We start from the raw sequence: 26,196 nt of genomic DNA, 5'->3' as shown, positions 1-26,196 counted from the left end.
TTTTTGGGTGGAGTATTCCTTTAAAGATTCAAGGCTCAGCCAGCTGTATTGGTGAAAGCAGCTTAATTGTTTTCGAGGCACAATGGATTTGTGTGATGATTATTACACGCAAGTAAGAGTTTCACTTTACTTTGTACATCTGGCAATAAGGAAACTATAAGCCTATAAATTTATATGGATCAGAGGCATTTCTGCATTAAGGGCTAGAGGGGTACAGCCTTATACGATATTATGCTACATAAGTAATACAATTCCCTCAGTAATTTAACTTATTAAATTGCCTTCTTAAGCAATTTTCTGTCATACGCTTGATGTCATTTCTTATTTAGAGAAATGTTGATTTTTGTAAAATATGAAATTGTCTTTGTACCAGATACTGCAAACCTATTTCCTGATCATGTTGCTAGCTCCATTGGCCCTGCAGTGTCCCAGGTTTACTCTTGTGTGTATGTGTGCTACCTGAACTTTCCGGCTACAGCCCCATACTTTTCACATTAAAAAGAGGAGGACCTTATTTTTGTTTTTTCTGGTTCCATTTTTTTCCAGTAAAGGCTATGCAGTGCATGTGAGTATAGAGGTATGAAAAGTCCAGTACCATTTTCACTCTTAACGGTAGTCACAGTAATTTGAAAGAAAGCAGATCAATATCAAGAATGCATCAAGCACAAGGCATTAGCATGGATAGAATGGAGCTGAGTGGCATTTGCCCATTGCTGAGAAAGACCATCTGATATTTACCTACTGCTGAGGGAGGACCACCTGACAGTACTACACTACCAAATAAGTCTTATTTGTGCTCAATTCACTTTGTGGAAGAAGGAAGCCAGCAGTATGATACCCCTGTCTTAAAAAGGTGCAGAGTCCTGGTGCAGAAAAGACAGGAATGGAGAAATTTGCTTTTTCAATTTAGACAGATCATAAGCCAATACATTTTCCTGGGCAGTGGGAGTTTGAGAGTTTATTTAATGTTTAAATATACATATTGCTGTCTTATGTCACATGATAATGATGTCAGAAGGTATCACAATGATCTGATGCCAATCAAGACAGAGCGTACACCAGCCTTCTATTGTCTGATCAATCTTTTTGTGATGGGAAGTGCATTAACTTGCATCTCTTGCTAGTCATTAACAAAAAAAAAAGCATAGTTAGGTAAGTTAATGTTGGATGTCATTTAAGTTACAATTTTGGCTACAGAGAACACTGTATTAATTATTACTTAGAGTACTTTTTGTTCTGACGTTTATGTGGATAAATCTTTTCATTGTATTTGTAACTGTACCTGTCAGGGGGAGTCAGCCAGATGTGTGTGTGTGTGGGGCGGGGCTGAGGTTCAGAACACCTTTTAGCCTTGTTTTTGATGTGCTGGTGGGATGGATGCATGTGCAAGTATTGTAGTGTTGTAGCTCTTTGAGTGAAGTGTATCTGTACGTGTTACAGCAGCTACTGAAAACTCAGGCTCACAAAACCACATTAGCATAACAGGAGTCTTTGCACAAAAAGGAAAACCACAATTTTCATGTGAAAAACACCACTGATATGAATTAGGGTGAGATCCCCAAGTGTAAACTGGAAAGCAACTACATGAAATCCAGTTTTTTTTTGTGTGTGTGTTCTGCATGTTGCAAGGCATACAGTGAACCTTCTTGTAATCCTGTACTCCCCAAGTAAAAAGTTCCCATAAGGTGTCAGAGCAAACTAGGTCAATACAACTGATGATTTTGTCGTTTGAGGCTACAAAAATAAAACTTAAAAGGCGGATAACAAAAAAAAAAAAATTGCAGACATTCACGTCCAGACAAATGTCTTGGTAAATATTGCCACAGAAATCAAACAGCTCAGAGTTGCAGCCAAGCAGTTAAAATGAACTTTATCCTGAGCAGGGTCATGGGGAAGCTGGAGCCTATCCCACTTCGCGGTAACAATCCCTGGACATACCGGCAGTTCCTTGAAGGGTTAAATGAACTCTATACTAAACAAACTATTTCCCCATCAATACCAAACTAAAACTATAAAGCACTGAGTCTGCTATACACGCAAAATACCCTTACAATTCACCTAGTTGAGAACAATGACTTTTGACATAATAAAGATCATTTTTCTGAGCCCAGCCTCCATTTTGGAGCCAGTCTCAAGCCTGGATAAATGGGGAGGGTTGGCGTCAGGAAAGGCATCCAGCCGTGAAAATCAATAAAACGTCGACCCCATATAGAAGTAGTAAAAGATGAAGAGGAAAAAGATTATCATTTTTTCTTATCGTTCAACACAGTTCACGTATTGGAGAAAAATATTGAATTTGTGACATATATAAGGGCATTTCTGTTAAAGTGCCACAAAGTTCACCCAGTTGAGAAAATGATGTACGACATAAATGAAATAATTTGTTTTATGGTTCAACTCTCCAAATAAATTCCTGCTACCTGCTAACAAAAAAAATTGCACAGATCCTTTTTAATTTCACGTCCTGACAAATATCTTGGTAAATATTGCAAAAGCCTCCAGAAAAAGCGCCTAAGGAACTGCGCTAAATTTTGTACGAATCTAATGGATGTATACCAAATTTTAAGTGCGGGGGGAGCTGTTCGTAACTTATAATAAATGCGCATTTCTTCTTTCCATATAACAAAAATAGTTGAACAAAATTACATTTAGAAAAATTCGATACCATCAAAGAACTGAACTGCCTCAAAATAAACACCGTCACAAATGTCTCCACTTGTGTCATCTTTTTTACACTCCCCTCATGTTTGCCGCTTAATTCAAGTGACACTCGCCTAGCTTGCGCCTCACTTGTTTGGAGGCGTTTGAAGGAGAGCGGGCTTTGGGAGCTTGCGCTCTGTTACGTCATCAGGCAAGCTGTCCAAGTGCTGTGACCAAGGTATGAGTTGGTTTGCTGATAGGACTTCAAACACTGGTTGAAATAACGTCGAGCTGTTAAAAGTGAAGTCATATTTTATTTAACCTCAAAGCCGAGCAGGAGCACGCGCCAACGCCTCGAACGATTGTGTGTGACAGAAAAGTGGTAAGTTTAAAGCTGCTTGGTTTTGTTGACCTCGAGCTAAATAACACTTAAAAAAAGTTTCTTGGTTGCTAGCGGTCGGGCTAACATAACTCGACAGAGTCAGACGGATTATTCTAGCAGTTTCGGCGGATAATACAACCATTACCTTACAGGTAGAGCAGTGAGCTACTGTCCGACGTAAACCCAAATTAGCGTTGTTACTTGCCATTGTAAGAAATACGACCCATACTGGTCTGGTATCCAAATAATACACATTTTAGCAATGCCACAATTAACAGACCACATGTACAGCATACACAGTCGCTAAATATCCCTAAAGTGTATATGTTTTAAGTTGATTTGGATATACTGTAGTTGCCATATCATATATAGCGCCTTGAGCATGGGAAAGGCGCTATATAAATAAAATTATTATTATTGTCATCATGAATCTAATATCCTGGGTCTTAATTTGTAGGCAGTGTGGTGTAGTGGTAAAACTTTGGACTTATAACCCCCAGGTTGTGGGTTTAAATCCCCCTACTGACACTGTGTGACTACGAGCAAGTCACTTGACCTGCCTGTGCTCCAATTGGAAAACCAAAAGAAATGTAACCAGTTGTATCATAAATTTTGCAAATTTTCTTGGATAAAGGTGTCAGCCGAATGAGTGAATGAATCCCATGTTTGGACATATTCCATGTAGTGTCTGCATGTTCTAATTTTGCCTGCATGGCTGTTCCACAGATTCTGCCAATTTTTCCTCCACATCCACAAAAAAGTGCAGGCCAAGTTAACTGTTCAGTCAAAACTGACCTGCCTTGTACTCCGTGCTGTCAGGATGGGTCCCATCCCCTATTACTTTGTATTCTATGCTATTAACTTGGGATACATGCTGCATATTTCATCTTTATACAGAATACTAGTTAGCCCCTATATCCATTTTATAGAGGAATTCTTCAGGGTTTCAAAGGGATATTTAATAATTACATTCGTCTGTCAGTAAAAAAAAAAGCTTTTTTTGCATGGGAGACGTTTTAACACTTTTAACAGGTTCAACATTTTTTTTGAAACCCAAACAATAATTTTTGAAAAACACTGAGGGGAAATCTCAAAACAACAACTGTGTCATATCGGAGTCGTTTTTCTCAATAGCCACCTTAGGTGCTTATTAGTGTTTCTATGGGCTACATAGTATCTCGATGTTTTTTGCCATTACTATACATTAATTACTTCATTTTGATACATTTGTATTTTGGAACTTGATAAACATTTAATACAAATACAAACTAGACAAATGGGACCAATGAAAACCATTTTATCCTATTAATTCCTATTAATTGTTTCTTAAGACACTTTAGAAAGATAACATAGGATAGCATTGATGGGGGATCTAGCCAGATCCAAATTGGATGAAGTATAAATGCCCAGTGCTACAGTTCCAAACCCTGTAACAACACTCCGATATTAGAACTTTCATAAATTACATCAGGGCTTGAAATTCGATGCAGGATGTCTGGATATCCACACAAATTTAGTAATTTCCATAAGTTTTAATTTTTTTAATGTGCGAATTTATTGCACATTTATTTGGTAAAAGCATTCTATCTTGATTGTTGCAAAATGATCCAAAGTCTTTTTTAAATTACTGTTTACAAATTGTCTCTAATTTGTTGCTTGAGAGTTAATTTTTTTCTTCATTATTGATGTTGCTTGTGACCGTAACATGCAGCTGCGAAAATCGACAGTGGAGTGGAGCTGCACAACTGCACAGCAGGCGTCAAGTACTTGGTCAACACATGAAGCTCTGTGTTTAAAGGATAGGTTTGGTACTTTTCAAGTCAAAGTTATTTCTTCGCAAACATGGTATATATGCATTTACCACACAAACTTTTGCTCTAATGTTAAGTAATTTCTGTGAATTAAAAAAAAAAAAAAATCTTGCCCGCACTAGAGCTTTATAATAGAAAGTAAGGGACATGGAGGAAAAGCTTAAAAATGTACCAAATATATCCACTGTTCAATCCAAGAGAGTTGTTAAGTATTGATCCACTCTTTCCATGTTTCTGACACTTGTTTGTGACAGCGAAAGAGATTTGGAAATAATCATCTTATCGAATATTCCTAGTACTATTTTTCATGTAGTAAGGATACATTTTCTGTTCACTTGTGTGAGTTCTCAGATAAATATGTAAGTAAATTAAAACAAAACCAATCACGTGGCTCAATAAGTTTACTGTGATTTGGTCTTTCGGCAGGAAACCATACACCGGGAACGGAAAAGTTGTTGCACAAAAAGTCCCTGTGCTGAGCTATCACATGCTGCCGATCTTCTTTTAAAATGGCTGAATCTCATGAAATTGTTGTTTTCTTGTTCAAAAATGACATGTAAACTATTTTACAATGTGTGTTTAATGACAAGATGCAGATCAGTACTCGACAACTGTCTTGGCTTGAAAAATCAACGTATTTGGTAAATTATTAAACTTTTTCTCCATGCCCCATAACATCCAAAGTAAAGTACCATAACATAGTAGAAGTACAGAATAAAAGTATAGTATGGATAAAAAAACAACTTTTCTCAGCAAATTTTACTTTGTAGATTTTTTTTTTGTATTACTCAACTGGTGCAGTTTTTTGGCAAGTCTTTTGGCTAAATGTAAATGAAAATCTCTAAATCCAAAGTTAATGCAATATTTATTTAAAAGTTAAAACAGCAGAAATGGCACAGATGTTTTGAAATACTGGCTGATAACTTAATCAACTCACAACTTTATAAACTTATGTATACCTCATAAGTTCTGCCATTAAAATTGCCTAAAATATTAATATCAAAGTGATTTTTAAACTGTACGTTTTTGACACCACCTTAAAAGACTTTCATTTTGCCCCACAAAGTCTGAAAACCTCCCTTTCTAAAATGAATTTCAAGCCATGTTAAAAGTAAGTGTTAAATAGAAGGCCTTTTATGAGGGGCAGTCAAAAAGTTCCCAGGAATTGTGATATAGCGAGAGTGAGAGATCAGATTATGCACACATTGTTGAGCGCATGTCTGTAGACCAATTACAAGATAGCTGCGCAGAGAACGTGTTTCATTTCTAACATTGTCCAAAATGCATCTGCTTCAAAAGCATGTTGGGAGTTTAACAAGACAGGTGAACAATTTTTAGAGGCCAAAGAGAAACTAAAAAATTAAAATCAAAAGCTAGATCAGGACAGTCAGTATAAAGAGAACCTTTGTTGGGATCTGTAGGCTGTGATAGGAGAAATTAAATATTGAACATGAAGTGCAATGGTTAATGGTTCAAGAATGAAATTATAATGTAAAGTGTAGACAGCCTTGCCTGGCACTTTTGAAAAACTAAAATAGTTTAGAAATATTTGAGTGTGTAAGGAACACATAGTAAGTTTCCTTATTTATAGTTAATCTTTGTCATTGGTACATACAGTACTGGTCAAAAGTTTTAGAACACCTCATTGTTTTCAGTGTTTCTTCAAATGTAATCAATTGAAATGCAATGAATGACCTAAAATGGTGAAAAGGTAAGCAGTAAACTGCCAGTGGTTTAAATTTAAAATTTAGGTTAGCGAAAACTGAAAAAACAAAATATCAGAATATTACAAATGGGCCTTCTTCAAGTAACAACTAATAGGTTACAACCTACAGATGCTCTGCAGCAGTTAAAATAAATTTAGCTTTGCAAGCTGAAGCAAGCAATTTGCACAGGTGTCCCAATTCTTGTTAATTACTTAAAAATCCTGTCTGTCTGTCTTAAAGCACAGTTGGAACAGACTGTTACTACACCCTCTGAAGTACTAATTGGATAATATTCCAGTAATAATGGCAAGAAATCAGCAATTAACAAACAAAATGAGACAGAGCATTATTACCCTTAGAAGTGTAGGCCTTTCATTTAGAGAAATTGCAAAAAAAAAAAAAAAAGTCAGTCAGTGAGTACAATTTTCAAAGCCAGAGAGTGTCACACATGTCTTGAACAAAAGACCACTAGGTGTCCATGACATTCTGTTCTGCCTTTACCACATTCTGCAGTGCTTCTACAATGACTGCCTGTAGATATTAGTGAGAGCAAATGAAGAAATCTGAGCTTTCCTCAGATGTCTGAAGAAGTAATGATCTTGGTAAACCATTTTGACAAGGGCCAAAATGTGTTGTGCCTACTATTCATCAGAAATGGTGAATCCAAGAAATTTAGAGCTGCATACCAAGCAGATTATCGCGAGTGCCTGGGTTGAGGGTCAGCTTGGAGGATGTGATGCTGCCATTCAACACAAGCTGAGGTCTACCAGTTAGGAAGTCCAAAATGCATTTGCAGTGGTTGTCCCTAAGTCCCAGGTTAAGGGGTTTGGTAGTCAGCATTGACAGTACAGCAGTGTTAAATGCTGAGCTATAATCAATAAATAGGGGTCTGGCTGATAGTTTTTATTAATTTGTATGTGCCATGATGGTATGAAGTGCAAGGAATACGGCATTCTCTGTGGTGTAGTTCTGACGATATGCAAATTTAAATTGTTCTGTTAAATGTGTCACAGCACTAGTCTCTTAAAGCACTTCATCATAGCTGGAGTAAGTGCCACTGTTCTTTTGTCATTCACACAGTAAAGGTTTGCTTTCCTAGGCACAGGAACAATTGTGGTCCTTTTGAAGAAGGTGGGGACCACAGATTCTCTCAGTGAAATGTCATTGTTGATCTAAAGAAATTGGTTGCTGGAGATTTTTAAAATGTGCATGGAAATACCATATGAATTGGATGCCTTGTGGACATTAAAAGAAATACTCCACTCAAAAATATTTTTTTGCTTATTTTTTTTACCACATGTAGTTTGTATTGATGGCAAAGAAAACAATTTTAATCTAATGTTTTCAAGCAGAATGGAGAGAAAATATTTTTTACAACATAATCGAAGCCAGGGCTAAGCAATGCTATACAATGTTAAACAATGTTCTAGACCATTCACATCTTTAACTATGTCCAGATAGGGATTGCCCTACGCCCTGGGGGAGGATCGGAATGTATGGTACTTGTGTACTAAACGGATGGTGTGGCACCATATTGAAGAGGGGAGGTTACATAAGGTTTCCCCCTACCCATTCTAGTGTTGGGCTCCGTGGGGGAGGTTTCACTGCCGTCTTTTTAGTACACAAGTACGAATGTATGTGTGGAAAGAGGGTACCGTGGCAGATGTTAGCCGACTTGCTGACCAACCACAAGCATTACCTGGTAGGTAACCACCCATACAATCAGATTGTGATTCAGACTACGAATGCCATGAATGTAATTACCCCAATCTACATACTGTCAAATAAATGAACCACACACCATGGCGCAACGTAAGAGGCTTCGCCTCTGATGCTGACGTCTGTGGTTCGATTCCCGAGAGGGGGTGCAGTGAGTGTGTACGCCTGATGAGCCCAGAATTAGGGCGAAACACGTGTCGCGTACTCTCTGCATTATTTGACAGTAAACTATTTCAACCATTCTATGATCTGCTTCTCGCAACTGAAAGAGGGCACCGTGGCGGATGTTAGCTGACTTGCTGACCAACCACAAGCGTTACCTAGTAGGTAACCACCCATACAATCAGATTGTGATTCAGACTACGAATGCCATGAATGTAATTACCCCGATCTACATACTGTCAAATAAACGAATCACACGCTGTGGCGCAACGCTGACGTACAAGGTTCGATTCCCGAGAGGGGGTGCAGAGAGTGTGTATGCCTGATGACCCCAGAATTAGGGCGAAACACGTGTCACATACTCTTTGCATTATTTGACAGTAAACTACTTCAACCATTCTATGATCTGCTTCTCGCAACTGAAAGAGGGCACCGTGGCGGATGTTAGCCGACTTGCTGACCAACCACAAGTGTTATCTGGGTAGGTAACCACCCATACAGTCAGATTGTGATTCAGACTACAAATGCCATGAATATATATATATATATATATATATATATATATATATAAATATAAAATGTATGTATGTATGTATGTATGTATGCATAATGGAGATGGTCCTATCAGGTGTGTTAATTTATTTTTTTTAAGACCAATACTCATCGCCGATTTTTCATGTTACTTGATGAGCCGATTCAGATCCCATTAAAAAACTTTATACACTGGATAATCAGACACATAGAGGCCTTATGTTCTATATTAAAGTGTATTTTTATAATTAAACTACCACAGGTGCAGGTGTTAACTGTTCTGTTTTTATTAACAAAATGAAATTTGCAGGCTTATTGTTCAGTTGATCATAAAATACTAAAATAAATAAAATTTCCTTAAAATACATACTTTAACTAATAAAATGTACAAAAATATTTATCCATAACACTAAATAAAATAAAATGCTTCTCATAATTACAAGCAGTCGTATTGTTTAATTTTTTTCTGTAATGTACCTCTCTGAAACCAGGCTCAATTTAAAAAAAAAAAATGTAGTTTACACCATTTATCTAACAGAAAAAATATATATTCTTATATAAATTCTCGCACAACAAATTCAGATAGGCATTCTTAATTCTTGGGGTGTAAGTGTAAAATATGGATTACCATATTAATTGTGTAGTACTTGTTTCTGACCAAAACTTATGCTGTGTGACACATAGCAACAAATAAACACAATACAAATGTTAAAAAAAAAATCCCATTGTTTACTAAGCAGCAATTTCAAATTCATCTTTATCTTTTAAAGCTGTTGCATTTTAAACAGGCTCATTGTCCAAACTCAAGTGTTGTCAGTTTTAATTTAAAGGACAAAAAAAAGGTCTGAAATCTTTAAAGTAGCTTTTCGTGTTTGTTTGCACAGGATGACTTCTCCAATTACTTTTTTTCAGTTTATTACTTCACTTTTTTGTAACTTAAAGGCTAATATATCAGTCACCTCTGATTCCCTGAAACAAGCTTCTACCTGCTGCTCTTTGTTTACACTGCAGGAGGTTTGCTGCAAAAAAAAAAAAAAATAAAAACCTTGCATTGGCTAAACTGCTGTAATACCTTGTGTAAAGGAGTACTGCAATTAAATTACCATGCAGCTTAGAAAAGCAGGTGCTGAAAATATATTTTATTTTGTGAAAATCGGCCGATTCCAATTGGTGGCCGATCGATCGGAGCATCCCTAAGGTATGACAATATTTACTGTATATGTATGATTTCCATGGGTTTTGTGTATTGTTTTATTATTTATTTAACTGAAGTAAATTTTTCTGAAATTGTAAGAGCATTTAGGGTTTGGGCTGGGACAGCAACTTCATGTATGTAACAATGAAATGATCTGAAGCATTAATAAAGGGTGTCAGCAGCTGTTTAATATTCATATTTTAGTAAACAAACTCATTGGAAAAACTTTCTGTATGTAGGAACTAATAGTGATCACTTGCTAGCCAACTCCAAACCTAGAATAAATCCAAAGAAGCTAATGTATACAAAGAAAGTTTGTGTTTAATGATAAAATAAATACACAGGCCATGCCTCAACTGTTTTTTGTGTCATTTGTACATGTTTCTATGGACAGTAAATTACACATGAAATTGTCAGTAGCTCTCTAGTTCAAAGATACATTATATTATTATTTCTGGCAGTACTGATATTCCAATTGACTATTCAAATTTTTATTGAATAAACATTGTGTTCACAATTGTAAGGAAAGGCGTTCATGGCTTAAAATTAATTTTTGAACTGGGGAGTAATCTCCCCTATAATTTAACACAATGGGGGATTTCAGAGAATGAGGAGGTTGTGGTCAAAACCTACTGTTTAAAAAGCATTTTGATATTATTACTTAAGGCATTTTTTAATGTCATAACTTCTTTCTGATGTTTACAGTAGTTTATAAAATTTTCAAGATATCATCCAGTCTTTCAAATAATTTATTTCCACTATTTTAACTTTAAATAAATGTTTTATTTTGCATGTAAAGATTTCCACTCATGTTTAGCCAAAAAGTCAGAATAGCTATAGAAAAACTGTAACAGTAGAGTAATATAAAACAATGCACAGATTGTAAAATAAAGCCTGCTAAGAAAAATGTGTAATTGGAATTCTTCATCCATACCATACTGTTTTTGGTGTTGGTAGTATCATTTTCTGTAGCTCCAAGTCAGTTGAGCAGTTACAAGTCTGTAAGTGTGAATGTAGTTAATTTAAGAAATCTGAGATATTTAGTTGACATATAATTAATATATTCGTAGCCTAGGTGGCACGATACTGCACAGTGAACAGCACTGCCACTTTACAGATCCAGCATACTATGCAGACAATCAGGTGCTGGATTTTAACATTGACTCGTTATGTGTGAGTGGACACTGAGATTCTTGCATTGTGTTCAGTCCTGCCAGGGTAGGCTCTTATTTCCAGCTCCTCTGAACTGGAGTAAGTGTTGGACTATTATTAATTTGTTAGTGAACATAACACAAATTAAGTTTTCATGTTAAAAGTTAGAATTTGCAGGAATTACTTGATTTGTGTGGAATACCCAGAATCCTGTGCTGAATTTCAAGGCCTGTCTCTATATGAAGTTCCTTAGAACTGTGTATCAATTGGATGGATGGCACAACAATAGTACGCAGTAACAGAAGGACTCCATAAAATGGGTAAGGCTTGCAGCTAGCTCTTGCAGGTGGGTTGAGCTGTGTAATGGCCATTTTAACCGAAGAGTGTGTATCCAAATATTATTCAAATGAAAGGAGACCATTCAGTCCATCAGGTTTATTTGTTTAGTCAATAGCTAAGATGTTCCATCTCATCCAGACACAACCTTCTTAAAGGTTGTCAAGGTTTTTGCTTAAAGTACATGTCTCAGTAGTTTGTTCCAGATTCCCACAACGTTTTAAATAAAGAAGTGCTTCCTGGCTTCAGTGTTAAATACATTTCCCCTTTTTTTGGCTTCTCTTCTGTTGAAGGCTTCACTTAGCTGAGCAGTAGTGAAGCTACGCAAGCAAAAGAAAAGGTGTGCGAAGCATTACAGGAATTTTTTTCCCATGTTTAATCTAGATTGTGTTCACTATGTTTTGAGCATGTATGCAAGCTTAATAACTTATTGTGAAAGTAACGTTAATGGTTTGCAAGTCCTTCATGGCATTATACATTTATGTAGCACAATAATTTTAAACAAAGACTTGTATGTTCTAAGAGTATTTTAAACATTCTAATTTAAATAATTCTTTTACACTCCTACTACAGGCCTAATCTACTCACTCAGAGCTAAATTTACACAATGTACTAATGTGTGTGTTATGCACCATGAGTCTGGGTGTTCCTAGACTAATTTTGGAGAATGAGAAGATATTGAAAATCCATTCTGAAAAAGAAAAAAATATTTAAATTAATTTTGGAGAATGAGAAGATATTGAAAATCCATTCTGAAAAAGAAAAAAATATTTAAATGGTATAAATTGAGTCAATTATTTTCATTAGAAATCTGTGATGTTTTCGGTCATTATTTTAACTTAAACTAAATCATACCTTTATTACAGGGTATTTTACCTATTGCATTGTTTGCATTTTCAGCTTTAAGGAAATTATGATATTAGGGCAGCAGCAAGCAACTGTTTTGACAATCAGCTAACCACTTAGTCATAACTGGGAATAGTAGGTTCATTATTCAAAATATTAAAAATGTATATATTATCCGTCATTTTGCACAATGCTGTTTTTCAAAAAGCAAAGGCTGTGTGTGTGTGTGTATAAAAATATACAATATCATGGGTTGCATTTAATATGAAATGTTTAGAAATAACTGACAACAAAAACAGGTGTGCATACATGTTCTCTAATAATTTAACTGATAAGTGTGGATTATAAAATTGGTATTGGTTTATTGCCAGTGGTTTGGGTGTAATCTTGTTGGTACAACTGTGTGGCAGTAGCTGTTACTGAAAATGTGACCAGGGCAGGGCTCTGCTTTACTTTGACTTTTCCACTAAAACTACTGTTACTGCACTGATCCTACTTCATCCTCTATATGTTATCTCTATCATGTTCTCACTTAAAAATTTCTTTGGTGAATGATACAAAGTGGTAAAAGGTCAGATGTCATGCCTTACTATATAAGGAGTACAACAACTAACCATCCACACTGCTACAGGTGGTGCTTTGCACCTTTTCTGTGGCTGTGATACCCGAAATTAACTCAGATAAGGAAAACAAGTAGATATAGTCAACATAATATGTATTTGAATGGATTATAAATAGCCCGTAAGGCAAATGTATACTGATGATACATATCCAGCATCACTATGATCCTTGTATGGTAAGGTCCTTACATCTACCCATATTGTACATACATTGACCTTACACCATCTCATATAACAGCATGAAGGGTTGTTGTCCCACCCTGTGCAAGTTTAGGTTTGTGCATTTGGCAGCATTGTCTTCTTAGAAGAAGTCTAAGCAAAAAGTTGGTACACTTATGAAGTACAGGAACCAAGACTGTTTTAATTTCCACCTCCTCACATGTGTTGTTCCTTTCTCAATAAAGTGATGTAGATGTCCATGTGACATATTTAGGAAACTAATCTGTAAAAAATGTTTTGCACACTAATTTTGTTATCAATATCAATTAATGGTTGCATCTGTATATTACAATTTTAGTCATCTCAAGTAATGACTGACATACAGTCTGAGTTGTAGTTCTGGTGTTTCAGAACTTTCTTTTACATTCCTGTCACTATCATATAGAACATCATTTGCTTTAAAAACAACAGTGTGGGTTGCAAGTTTAGAGTAATGCAGACTATTGGGGGAGGTCTGCATATTTGGAGTGGCTCCCTTGTAATTCAAAATGCAATAGTAACCCCAAGTCTTATAGATCCTGGGCTTAAAGGATAATTTTGTATTGTTAAAGCTGGAATTATTTCTTCACAGTCAAGGTATATATTAATTATGCAGCTTGAAATTGTTCTAAATTAGGGATGCTCCAATTGATCCGCTGCAGATCAAAATCTCAGATTTTCACTAAAAAATCGACTTGATTGGTGACTGGTGAAAAGGCTGATTACAAAAAATGATATTTTTTCAGTCCCTGCTTTTCTAAGCTTTATGGTATTTTAGTGCTCCTTTTATGTAAGGTATTCCAGTAGTTGAACCAATGCTTTTTTTTCTTTTGCAGCAAGTGTACTGCATTCAGTGAATGAGAGGGGATTTAGCTTGTTAACCTTTCCATTAAAGAAGGTGGAGTAACAACCTGAATAAAAAGTAATCTGAGTCATTCTGTGCAACTAGACAAATAGCAAGAAAAGCTACTTTAAGGAATTCAGACCTTTTTTGTTTTGTCCATTAAATTAAAACAGACACTGCTCAAGTTTGGACAGTGAACTTGTTTAAAATGCAGCAGCTTACACTTTAACTGGAAAAAGAAAAGATAAAGACAAAATTGAAATTGTTGCTTGGTAAACAATATGCTTTTTTTTTTTTTTTTTAAAAGATGTGTACTTTGTTTATTATTTGTTGCTGTGTGTCATACGGCGTAGGTTTTGGTAAGAAACAAGTACTATATAATTAAAGTGGTAATCCATATTGTATAATTACACCTCAAGAATTATAAATCTTTTTATATACATGTATAAATATAGCAAATTTATTTTTTAACAGCAAAAAGCTGTAGTACAATTACTGATTTAAATTATTAAAATGTACAAGTCCATGTATTTTCACATTAAAGCAGTGTTTAATTGCCAATATCAGTTAATTGATTGTAAGGAGAAAAAAATATATATATGTTGTCAGAAAAATTCTGAAAATTACTTTTGTTAATTAAGCCTTATTTTAGATAAGTATATTACAGAAAAAATGGAACAAAATGACAGCTTGTAATTAGGAGTAGCATTTTTTCTTTTATGCCATATGTATTATGGATATATATATTTGAACATATTTTATAAAGTATGCATTTTAAAGAAATTTTTTGATTATTTTAGTATTTCATGGTCATAAACCTGCAGAATTTCATTTTGTCAATAAAAAATGAACAGTTAACATCTGTGGTCTATAATTTAATTATAAAAATACAATTTAAAATAGGACATAAGACTTCTATTTGTCTGGTTGTGCAGGAGATTAGTGTAAAAAGCTTTTTAAAGGGATAAAGAAAAAAAATGGAATTGTTATCAGAATTTGCTGATCAAGTAGCATGAAATTAGTGATTGTTATCAGCCTTAAAACACTTGATCGGAGCATCCATATCAAGCATATTCCAGTGGTTTAAAATGTCAAAATGACACAAATGCAAATGTGAAAACAAAAGCTTTAAAACTTACCGAACAGGTCCACTTTGAAGCAGCAAATGTTTTGATTTTAGAAGGCATGCCTTCCGTGTTTCTGAGGCATGTTAGTGACAATAAAAAATATATAGAAATATATTTTATCACAGATCTTGGTACTATTTTTCTTGAGGTAAGAATAGGTTTCTTGTTTTCTTTTTAGTCACAGTGACCATTGTGGGTTGAGTTTTGACATTTTCCAGAGGTGTATCGCCATACAGCAGTTGTTGTATGCCTTGTTGTAGTTTAAGGCTGCATACTTTTTTCTTTTCGGATCTCCAGTTCTGTTTCATCAACAGTTATGTTTCACCATGGCTTTAGCATTGGTCTCCTTAGAATCCATTTGCCTCAAGAACTTTATTTTCATTCTCCATAAAAGCATGACATAAACATTATTTGGCCATTACTACAAGTAACTTATAACAGATTAAAAAATATATGTATATTTTTGGGTGGAGTATGTTAAGGTTTTTGTTTTTGTGTTTGGAGTGATGTCCTATTTTAAACCACAAGAAAATATATAAAAAAGTCTTGCATTAAAACAAAATTTCATTTGGCAAATTAATAAATACCATGATAGAGAACAAAAATTTTGATGGAAAGGTATTCAAATATTGGATGCATGCTACTAAATTCAAAGCCTCCTGTAACATATTGGTTTTCCACAAGCTTTCATGTTATTACACTGTGCGTCTCCAGCTATGGATAAGTGGGGAAAAAAAAAACACTGAAAACCTTTGAAGTAGTAGACAACAATCAGGAATTACAATTCAAATGCATTTATGACTAAACAATATAATGTATTTAACACTTAAGTGGGTTAGGTCAAGTGTCCACAATTTAAATTAAAAGAGTTTATTAAAAAATGAAGCTACATCACAATGTCTCTATTTCTCAGAATTGACTTTCAATTTAGAGATGTTTTGGAGTAACAGACTTCATTTTTTCTATTTTCAGTAAGTAGTGTTTTTTGTCCATCCATCCATCCATTTTCAGATCAATCCAGATTTAGGATCATAGGGTCCTTCATTCTGTTGTTTTCCATCCCCAGGATGTATTTTATAAGAGTTAAATCTGCACTGTAACAATATGTGATTAATGCATGGTGTTTGTGATGGTTTTAATAAACACTTTCCACTAGATGGCAGCATTGCTTCTTTTACTGCAAACAGTGTTAATATTTGGCCGCTGCATTTATCAGTATTTTTTCCAGTAGGTAGGCCTAATACTAAACATATTTTTTCAAGAGATTTACTAACTAATATAATACTACACATTTTTAATATTTATTAATTCCAATTTATTAATTTAGTTTATTCTCCTCCAACCTGCTTACTCTAACTCAGTGTTGCAGGGAGTCCTGTCCTATTCCAGTAGCCATAGGTACTAGGCAGGAATGCTGGATGGTGTTAGTCCATCGCAAGATACACTTGATCATATACCATCTTGCACCAGATTGATATAGTCTTGTCAGTCATCCTAACTTCAGCATTAAACAAGTTTACCATAATGAAAAACTTGCTGCGATACGTATAGACACTACCCAGATAATGTATGAAGATTTCAACCCAGGACTTTAGTCTTTACCATCCTTAACATTACACTCTACCTTACTATGTTTGGTATTGTATTTGTGTTAGCTTTATAAGGTGCCTTGTGATTATGTTCACTGTGAAAGCCAATATATGCAGTCCTGCACTTTGACATTCCTTACAATAATTATTTGTGTGAAAGGCCCTGTATAGACTGTTGATTAATATTATCATTTTTACTATTCATTAAACATTAATATAAATAAACATTTTAACAATCTGGTCTTTGTACCTCATATCATAAGCTTCAAATAAATAATAGAATTGCCATTGAAAGTGCAACATGGAATAATTTAGAGAGCAGGTGTGATTTATTTATGAGAAAACAATTTAGCTCATTTTCTACTATAAAATCAGGACACAAGTCCCTTAAGGGCCAAGTATTTTTTATTTAATGTATGTTGCCATTGGCATTTTTGCTTATATCCCGAGAAGCCAAACTGTTTTTTGTACAAAACAACAAGTTATGAGAACCTCCAATAATCACAATTAGCTGAAGTGTATGGCAACACTGGATGAGTGATGACAAATTGTGAAACTTCAGTTACTTAATAAAAGGTGACATGGGGATGCAAAATACAGTAGTTTTATAACAGTAAAAGTACACACATTCTTAAAACTGATTTTTGTATATTCTGTTCATGAGTCACAATTGTCTCCTTTTGTTATTCTTGCTATTTCAGTGTCCTGAAATTTTACTTAACTTGAAGCTTCAGATATTCAGTCACTACATTTGTTGATAGGCCCTGTCATATGAGTGGCTTTGTGATAGTAGATATGAATGTTTGGTATGAAATATTTTATATGAGAATGCTAATATTAGGCCACAGCTGTCAAAAGTATCTTCCTATTTCTGGTCGTCATCACTGTCCATGCCTTTTATGTCAAGTACCACCTCAAAGCAAATAAATACTTTACAGCATAGGTGAAAAAATGTATTATTTCATTCACTAGAAGATTGCGGTTTTATTTGTCAAAGAAAAATGTTCATTTGTTTAAATGTGAAGCATCATTCTTGTACATTGCATTTCTTGCACACCTTCACTGTAAGATTAAAAAGGGAGCTTCATATTAAACCGCCAGTCTAGGGTTAGTAATTGGAAGTGCTTTGCACATGCATTCTTGTATTAGTTCACAACACACTTTTCTAAGAAAACAGAAAAAGAAGCAGTAGGCTAATAAGGTCCCATTGTGGAGGCCCTGCACAGACTAGCTCTGTAGAGAATCAGTAGGGTCAAAAATTGCCAAGGTGGTGGTTATGTTAATGCAATATACCCTAAATAAATAGCTGTTCCCCAAAGAGGAAAGCAGGGAGTGGATTATTGCTTGTTTCTTCTTGATGGAAGTTAACTTTTATGTACCTGAAATCCCAAAATGTTATGTTTGTGCAGAGCATCTCCAAAGTGGAACTTTTTAGGAACAATGAAAGGCAACATAAAAAAGGGATTTTTTTTTCATCTTATTGGTCAAGGGCTGCATGCATTATGATTTGATGTACATTACTACCTGCATGCTAGTTTGGGGGTCTAGTTCATCACAATCTGACTCTTCAGAACTGTTAGATCCCTGCAGTGCAGAATGAAAGAAAGCAAAATTAGAGCTGCTGCTACTTGAAAGTGACAGACAATAATAACTTGCTGTATAACTAAATGGCATGCCTTTGTATGAACTGCTGAAAGCAAAAGAAAAGGAAAAGAAAGATAAATGAGTAGGCTTCTGAAATATGTAGATTATTTAACTATTACTAGTTGCTAGTTATTGATGTACAGATTTGTGCAAAACAATGCATAGAATAAATTCCCAAAATATTATTTAATTATGTGGAACAAGATGCAATCTAACATCTACACTTTAGAAACCTGTATTAACAGCCATGTTCTAAACAAAGTATGCACTGCAAGAGGCTATTCAGTCAAGTGTAGCTCATTAATTCCTTTTCTCAGAAGAATCAAATTGATTTTGAATGTTCCTTAGTGTTCTGTTATAATCTACAAAGACTGGTTGCATAAATTTACAGTTCAATGAGTATAAAATATTATTTGCATAAAAGCTAGGTGAACATTTTATACTTTTTTACGTTAGTTTTTATCCTTTATTGAAATTGTGCTGCTAGTAGCCCTACTGATTTTTATTCCAACTGAGCTGTTAACTCACAAAGACAGTCACTCTCTCCATTATCATACCTGTTTAATCCAATTCATTACTTCAGTGGTCAGAGCCCATTCTGGCAGCACAAGACAAAAATCAACAGCAGACTCGATACTAGTGTAACAAAAATAGGAGCCTATAATGATGGCAGAATTTTTAGATTTATCTACAAAGTAAATCAGTGGGTGTGTTCCCTGAGACTTTGGTGGGCTGAGCAGTAAAGGATTTTGTTATAAATGAAGCACAAAATGTAAGCAGTAGGGTAGCTTCAGTGCTTTTGGCACACTATACTAAGCAAGACCCAGGCCCCTCTCACTCACAAAGTAACCATCTTTACAGAATGGAACTCACTGGTACATGGTAAATGTTTAAGTATGGGATTTTAAAGAAAATCACACCATGCTTTAAGAATTGGCTGTAGTCAGGTATCTGCTTATCCATATGCAAAGGATTAGTAACCTATTTTGAATGCCAAATGTCATCACCAGTTATTGAAAGCTTTCAGAGTGTTTGTGTTGTGAATTTGAAAGAAAATTTCTCTATACAAAGAAGTACCTCCAACACTGGCACAGGCACAGTTCACTCTTAATTCTTCTTGCACTTTTCCCAAACTACGTCAAATTTTCCTTCTCTTGCCTCATCACCTATTATGCCACCAAGCATACTGTACGTCCAACAGTTAGGTCCGTAGTGTACAGACATATATTGCTAAACCGCTTAATTCAGTTCAGGTCAGAACCTGGTGTATTTTCATTATACGGAAAAGTCTGTTCTTTAATAAGCCCAGGTTGACAATTGGGGGATTTGTTTTCTGTTTGGTGGTGGACTTTCAGAAGAAAATAAGAATAGAATAACAAAGAACAGATAGAGCACATCACATTTTAGCTGTGTAATTAAAACATATTGAAGCAAGAAATAAATAATTCCATGACTGGGGAATCCTTCCATTTTAAATGATTTACATATTTTTATACACATACCTGAATAATAAGAAGTGATCCTCATCTATTTGCTCATTCCATCTATTTTACTGTTTTAGTTTTTTATTGTATAATATTTTTTATTTTTCAACTGGCCAATGAATCGGTACACATTTTATTCCAGTTTATGTTTTTAAAAAGAGGAAGGAGGCCTGATTTTATAGTATGTAACAAACATGAGTACACCCCTGGTCACCATCACTAAAATATAAAGTGATTTAAAATGTTATCATCTTTCAGTAATTGTACTAATTTTAAATTAAAATGTTGCGTGGAAATTGGTGTTGCAGTGACTACTAAGACAGTATGAAGGGAATTACATGAAGTCAACCTCTATAGGCGGCATTCAAGAAGAAACCCATTACTCACAAAACCGCATGATTAAACTGCCTAAGAACATGAAAAGAAGCCTGATGAATATTTGTAGGACATCTTTGGGTCAGATGAGACCAAAATAAAATTGTTTGGATCGGAGAGATTCCAGCTTGTTTGTCATGGACCTGGCCAGGATTACCACAGTCACTGCATAGTGCCAACCGTGAAACATGGAGGTAGCAGTGTACTGTTAACACGGATGAATGAGTGCAAAAGGTGTAGAGGAGACTACATTTATAGATGGCACGATGAAGGCAAGTTTGCATACCCTCGTACTGAATGAAAAGATTTTTCAGTCTTAAAAGAAGCGTTGATCTCAAATGCACTGCAAAAATCTCACAAAGAGTTTTTAATTTAAAAAAATGTGAAATTATGACCTGGCCAACTATATCCCCTGACTAGACTTCTGCAGAACACCTTAGAGGCATTTTAAAGCTGGAGATTTAGCAACAAAAGAGCAGATGAAAAGAACCATCTGTAAAGAATGGTAGAAAATCTCTCCAAAGATTTGGGCAAGACTGTTGTCATCCATGATTCAATCCGCATGCCTGGGGGGTTGAATGTGTTATCAAAATTAAAGCTCGACAAACAAAATATTAAAAAGATAAAAGAATTGAATCTTGAATTGAAGGGTGAACTTTGCTTTTGTTGCAGTTACAGACCTTTTATTATTGTTTAATTAGTCGAATGTAACTTTTATGGACAGAATTTCTAGGCGCAGCCAGGGCGTTGAGGGGGTCCGGTTTGGTGGGCTCCGGATTGGGTCACTGCTTTTTGCAGATGATGTTGTCCTGTTTGCTTCATCAGGCGTGATCTTCAGCTCTCTCTGGATCGGTTCGCAGCTGAGTGTGAAGCGGCTGGGATGGGAATCAGCACCTCCAAATCCGAGACCATGGTCCTCAGCCGGAAAAGGGTGGAGTGCCCTCTCAGGGTTTGGAGCGAGATCCTGCCACAAATGGAAGAGTTCAAGTATCTCGGGGTCTTGTTCATGAGTGAGGGAAGAATGGAGCGTGAGATCGACAGGCAGATCAGTGCAGCGTCCGCAGTGATGAGGGCTCTGCATCAGTCTGTCGTGGTGAAAAAGGAGCTGAGCCGTAAGGCAAAGCTCTCAATTTACCAGTCGATCTACGCTCCTACCCTCACCTATGGTCATGAGTTATGGGTAGTGATTTAAAGAACGAGATCGCGAATACAAGTGACTGAAATGAGTTTCCTCCGCAGGGTGTCTGGGCTTTCCCTTAAAGATAGGGTGAGAAGCTCAGTCATCCGGGAGGGGCTCAGAGTAGAGCTGCTGCTCCTCCGCATCGAGAGGAGTCAGATGAGGTGGCTCGGGCATCTGATCAGGATGCCTCCTGGACGCCTCCCTAGTGAGGTGTTCCGGGCACGTCTAACCTGGAGGAGGCCCTGGGGAAGACCCAGGACACGCTGGAGGGACTATGTCTCCTGGCTGGCCTGGGAACGCCTTGGGATTCTCCCCGAAGAGCTAGAAGAAGTGGCCGGGGAGAGGGAAGTCTGGGCATCTCTGCGCAAGCCGCTGCCCCCGCGACCCGATCTCGGATAAGCGGAAGAGGATAGATGGATGGATGAATAGTCGAATGTTTCTGTTTTGCAAATTAATCAACTTCATTCTTCTCGCTAAAATCAAGTATAAATGTTATTAAATCAACAGGATTGTGCTTACTAAACATTATATTGATATTGACCAGGGGTGTACAAATACTCATTTTTGTGTTACACTGTATCTGCTATCTAATAAATATTCCCTTCTTCAAAATACCAGGTGCTGACTGTAGGGTCTTTGAGTCAAAGAAGGTAATTATACTGTTGGCCACCTAGAATATACCTTAAATATAACAGAAGAGAACTGGCCTAGCAAGGTTGTTTGTAAATAACTTTTGGATATTTGACTTGGACAACCTTGCAATACCTTACTCTTGATGATGTAGATGGTTAAGTAGTTGGCCAGCGATGCAAAAAACACACAACCAAATGTCATAATAATTAATTTCGGCTTGCTAACATTTGCTGAAGCATGTGGACAGTTCAAAAATCTGGAGCCACATAGAAATCTTTGCTAAAATGTAGCATTGGTGTCAGTTTTGTTATTCCGCAACCACTTAATCCATGTTCCTATGTGGCTCTCCTGTGTCATGCCTGCTTAGTGGAACTCATGATGATAGCGGCTATATCTGACATGTAGTTAAATGAAACAAAATACAAAAACATTAATTATAATAAAGACATAATTATTCCAAGTAATTCAAAGATTCACAGCTCAGATGGAATAAAAACCAGCAAACAAATATGGTGATATAAAAAATTCCAAGGCCTCAAATAAAAAAAGCTCTACAAGGTATTTCTAACACAATGTAAAAAATTAGAAAAGTCATACTTTAAAAAAAATCTTTGTGGCATGCCTTCAGAACAGTTGTGCTTAATATAGTGATAAATTATGAAAAACACAAAACACACATCTGGTTTGTGATCACATTAAGCTGATTTTAAAAATGTGGTAGTCTCTTTTACATTAGCTGTAGTGAAAATGTGGTTTATTTCACAGAACACTTACAAAAATACTAGTAGTACCTAGCAATTTTTAACATTGTCTGCTGAAATCAGTGTTTCAAAGTTGGTGAGTATGATGCCCATGCAATTTATGTAAATAAGTAAATAATAATGTAGTTAGTGGTTGTAACACGGGTGGAGAGGCAGGTGGCATAGTGTTTCCTTGGTACCTGCTTACTCACTTTAACAGGGACCTTGCTGTTCAGAATTTCCTTGGGTTTACGAAGTCCATTGTCTACCTTTGCTTCAATTTTGCCACCACTCTCCTTTTCTGATCGCTTTCTCATACGTAGGGTGTGCCATGAAAGAGACTTCCTGTTATACCAAAAAACGCACCAGTCAAATTGGGCAGGACAGCTCTTCGTGTAGGATATGGTGAAAGATGAAAGCATTTTTGCCTCCAGTTACAAAGAAATCCACATTTGCTATTTACAGAAATATAAGTTAAACGTAAAAAACATCTTTCCTACAAAAGAAATTTTAAATTAGTGTAATACATCCGGGAAGGGAACCTTAATGAATAATACAAAGACAAAACATATTATTATTTGTGTTCTCTACTTCTACATCTAAAAATAATTTAACTGAACATGGTGAAAGGTAATTTATTATTATATAGTTTGTACAAATTCAGTAATGTAAATTCTTAATCTGTGATACAATTTGAAAATTGACACTTGCGATACTATGAGTTGGAGCAAACCTACCATTTAGAGTGGAAAAGAATTTCCCTTAACCAGTCTACAAAACAAGTAGACACCTAATGTATTACCATGACAATTTAACTTATTGCAGCAACATGTGCTTTAACCAAATATTACTTTGTGGGGTCCAGACAACTGAAAAAAGCAGCATAATTCAGTTTCAGACTTTAAAATATCTACTGACAAAAAACAAAAAATGGTCTTCCAGACAGTGTGAGTTTTATATAAAAATATAGACGGGAGCAGGATGTACAGTACTATTATCATTTATAATTAGGCATCATTTAAAAACTGTGAAAGGGTCTGGGGTCTGAAGATACTTGCATAGTTTTACATTGATAAATTATGTGGAAATGATTGCTTCTTAAATTTAGATTTTTATAAATATTTTACTTTCTGTCATATTGTTCATTTCTTTTAGTGTCCAGACTAAGTCCAGTACTATTTTGATTACTCCTGTAGTTTTGACATTGTTAGGACATTCTTCCATGAAAATATATGCAGTTTTATGCTTTAAAGTAGATGATGCTGTAGAAAAAATGTTAACAATATATAAATAAATAAGCAGATAAAGAACACATAACGGAAGTTGGCCTTTTACTTTCAATTGGATTTTTCCATTCTAGTTTCCTAAAAAAACACTGTGTAAAAAAAGTAATACGCATCACAGCATTTTCAAAGAAAAAAATAACCAGATTTAATGTAGTCCACAATTCTGAAAATGGTTCATCATTTAGAAATGGGTGCTAGTGAGTACGTAATGGTTAGCCACAGTAGTAATACGCTATGTGTATATAATTGTAAATTTACTCTGGGTGAAATTTGAAGAGATCTATGTCTGCAACAAATCCAATAAGTAGAACATTGCAGATTATATAACTAAATTAGAAACAGTATCACTTTCAAGCATCTAATAGTTCAGATATAAAAATAACATTAGCTAAGAATGGCTGCAACCAGGTTTGTTCTGACAGTAGTTTTTACTGTTTTACTTGAAGTAAAGTATACTGTTTCCTTTGACACTTTGCATTCTAATTTCTAACATTAAAAAAGTTTCAGTAATCTGGAAATGTTTTGTACTGTACGTACATGTACTATATTGCCAATAGTTAGCAAATATCACCTTTAATATTTTTGAGGCAAAACAAGTTCAACTTATTTAGCCTCTTTAAGTCATGCTCATGTTGAAAATTTATTTTACATATTTAAAATAATACAATTAAAATTTAGTTACATTACAGGTACAATGATGAACATTGTGACTATCATTATATTGCACAACCTGACTTCATTAATATGTGAATTTCTTCTTTTTAAATAGTGCAAAAGACTTTTTACAGGAATGTACTGGAAAGAGTCGTGGCAAACCAAACAAAACATTTTTACAGTATACTGTCAACATTTTTCAAAAGAAATAAAAATTAAATAAAAAATACAAGCTGTACAAAACAAATTGCCATAGACAATAACATAAAACCATCTCCTTTTGGAGATTGTGGCCTTTGTACGACATAAGGCCAAATGACTAAAAACCCAAATGAAAACATATTAGAAACATAAAACAGAAATTAATGTCCAATCCAGTCAGTTCCATTTTTTGTAAGATGTTTTCATGAGAGAAGTCATAACTGTCCTACAGTCCACCTATTGTATCTCTTTTTACAAATATAAACAAAAAGGCTGATAGGTATGTCTTCCCCGATTTTATTCCAGTATTTTACAGTTTGATCCAAAGAATGTGAGGGGGGGATCAGCAGGGGAATCATCTCTTTCATTGCCTCTAATTCCTTACATTGTTCTCAAGGAAGCCAAGTGGCACTTACTTGATGCTTCCATCAGCATTTTCTGTGTAGCTTTTACATATGGGACCCAGAACATATCCTGGAACCCACCCCTCGGCAGCTGGGGAGTGTGTGTTTGCTGGTCTGTAGACCAGGCACATATTCTGTTGATTGCAGGCAAGGATCTGAACCACCTCACCATGGATTACACAAATTTCATTTTCTTTCAGTGCATTGTAGTCTTGGATTACCATCATAGTTGATGAGGTTCCATTACATCCAGCTATATCATTCTGCAAAACAAAACAAAACATTAAAAAAAGGAAAACTGTTATTATTTTATTCTGGTTATATACACAGTGTAGTATAGCACATTATACAGTACTTTATTATTCATTGAAGCTGAAGAATAACTTGACATAAAGATAACATTGACGATAAGTCAGCACTTCTGACCCATTAATCCAATACCTTGTTTTTTAAGAGATACAACTCCATCAAAGGGCATACCCACATGACTGGGGACAACTTGTTTTTGATTATAGGAAGAGACCTGAGCCCGGAAATTAAACTTGTGTACAAGCAGGAGCAACATATGAATGCTATGTAAAATTGACTGCTTTTTCTCTTGTTTGGTACACTTACTATGTGCATTTTCAGTGAATGCAAATCATTGTGCTTCATGTGATTTTGCATCCTATCAGGATATTTTATTCAGTAGATGGAGTTCACCATCATTATTATGAATCCTAAAAGAACTAGTTTGA

At 35.4% G+C, this 26,196-nt stretch overlaps 1 protein-coding gene across 9 annotated transcripts in view; it reads right to left on the bottom strand.

Moving 5' to 3' along the window:
* The window catches only part of kalrna (kalirin RhoGEF kinase a), a 797,086-nt gene that overhangs the window by 16,774 nt on the left and 754,116 nt on the right, over positions 1–26,196 (bottom strand). For all 9 annotated transcript variants that reach the window (XM_051930993.1, XM_051930994.1, XM_051930990.1 and 6 more), the window contains 3 exons: positions 25,472–25,722; positions 23,127–23,259; positions 18,383–18,442 (listed from right to left, as the gene is read on the bottom strand). In XM_051930993.1, coding sequence (XP_051786953.1) covers positions 18,383–18,442; positions 23,127–23,259; positions 25,472–25,722 — 444 coding nt within the window. The remainder of the gene's footprint in view (positions 1–18,382; positions 18,443–23,126; positions 23,260–25,471; positions 25,723–26,196) is intronic.

The sequence above is a fragment of the Erpetoichthys calabaricus genome, chromosome 8 (genome assembly GCF_900747795.2).
Source record: "Erpetoichthys calabaricus chromosome 8, fErpCal1.3, whole genome shotgun sequence".
Classification (NCBI taxonomy): Eukaryota; Metazoa; Chordata; class Cladistia; order Polypteriformes; family Polypteridae; genus Erpetoichthys; species Erpetoichthys calabaricus.
This window is presented reverse-complemented; position numbering and strand designations above follow the sequence as displayed.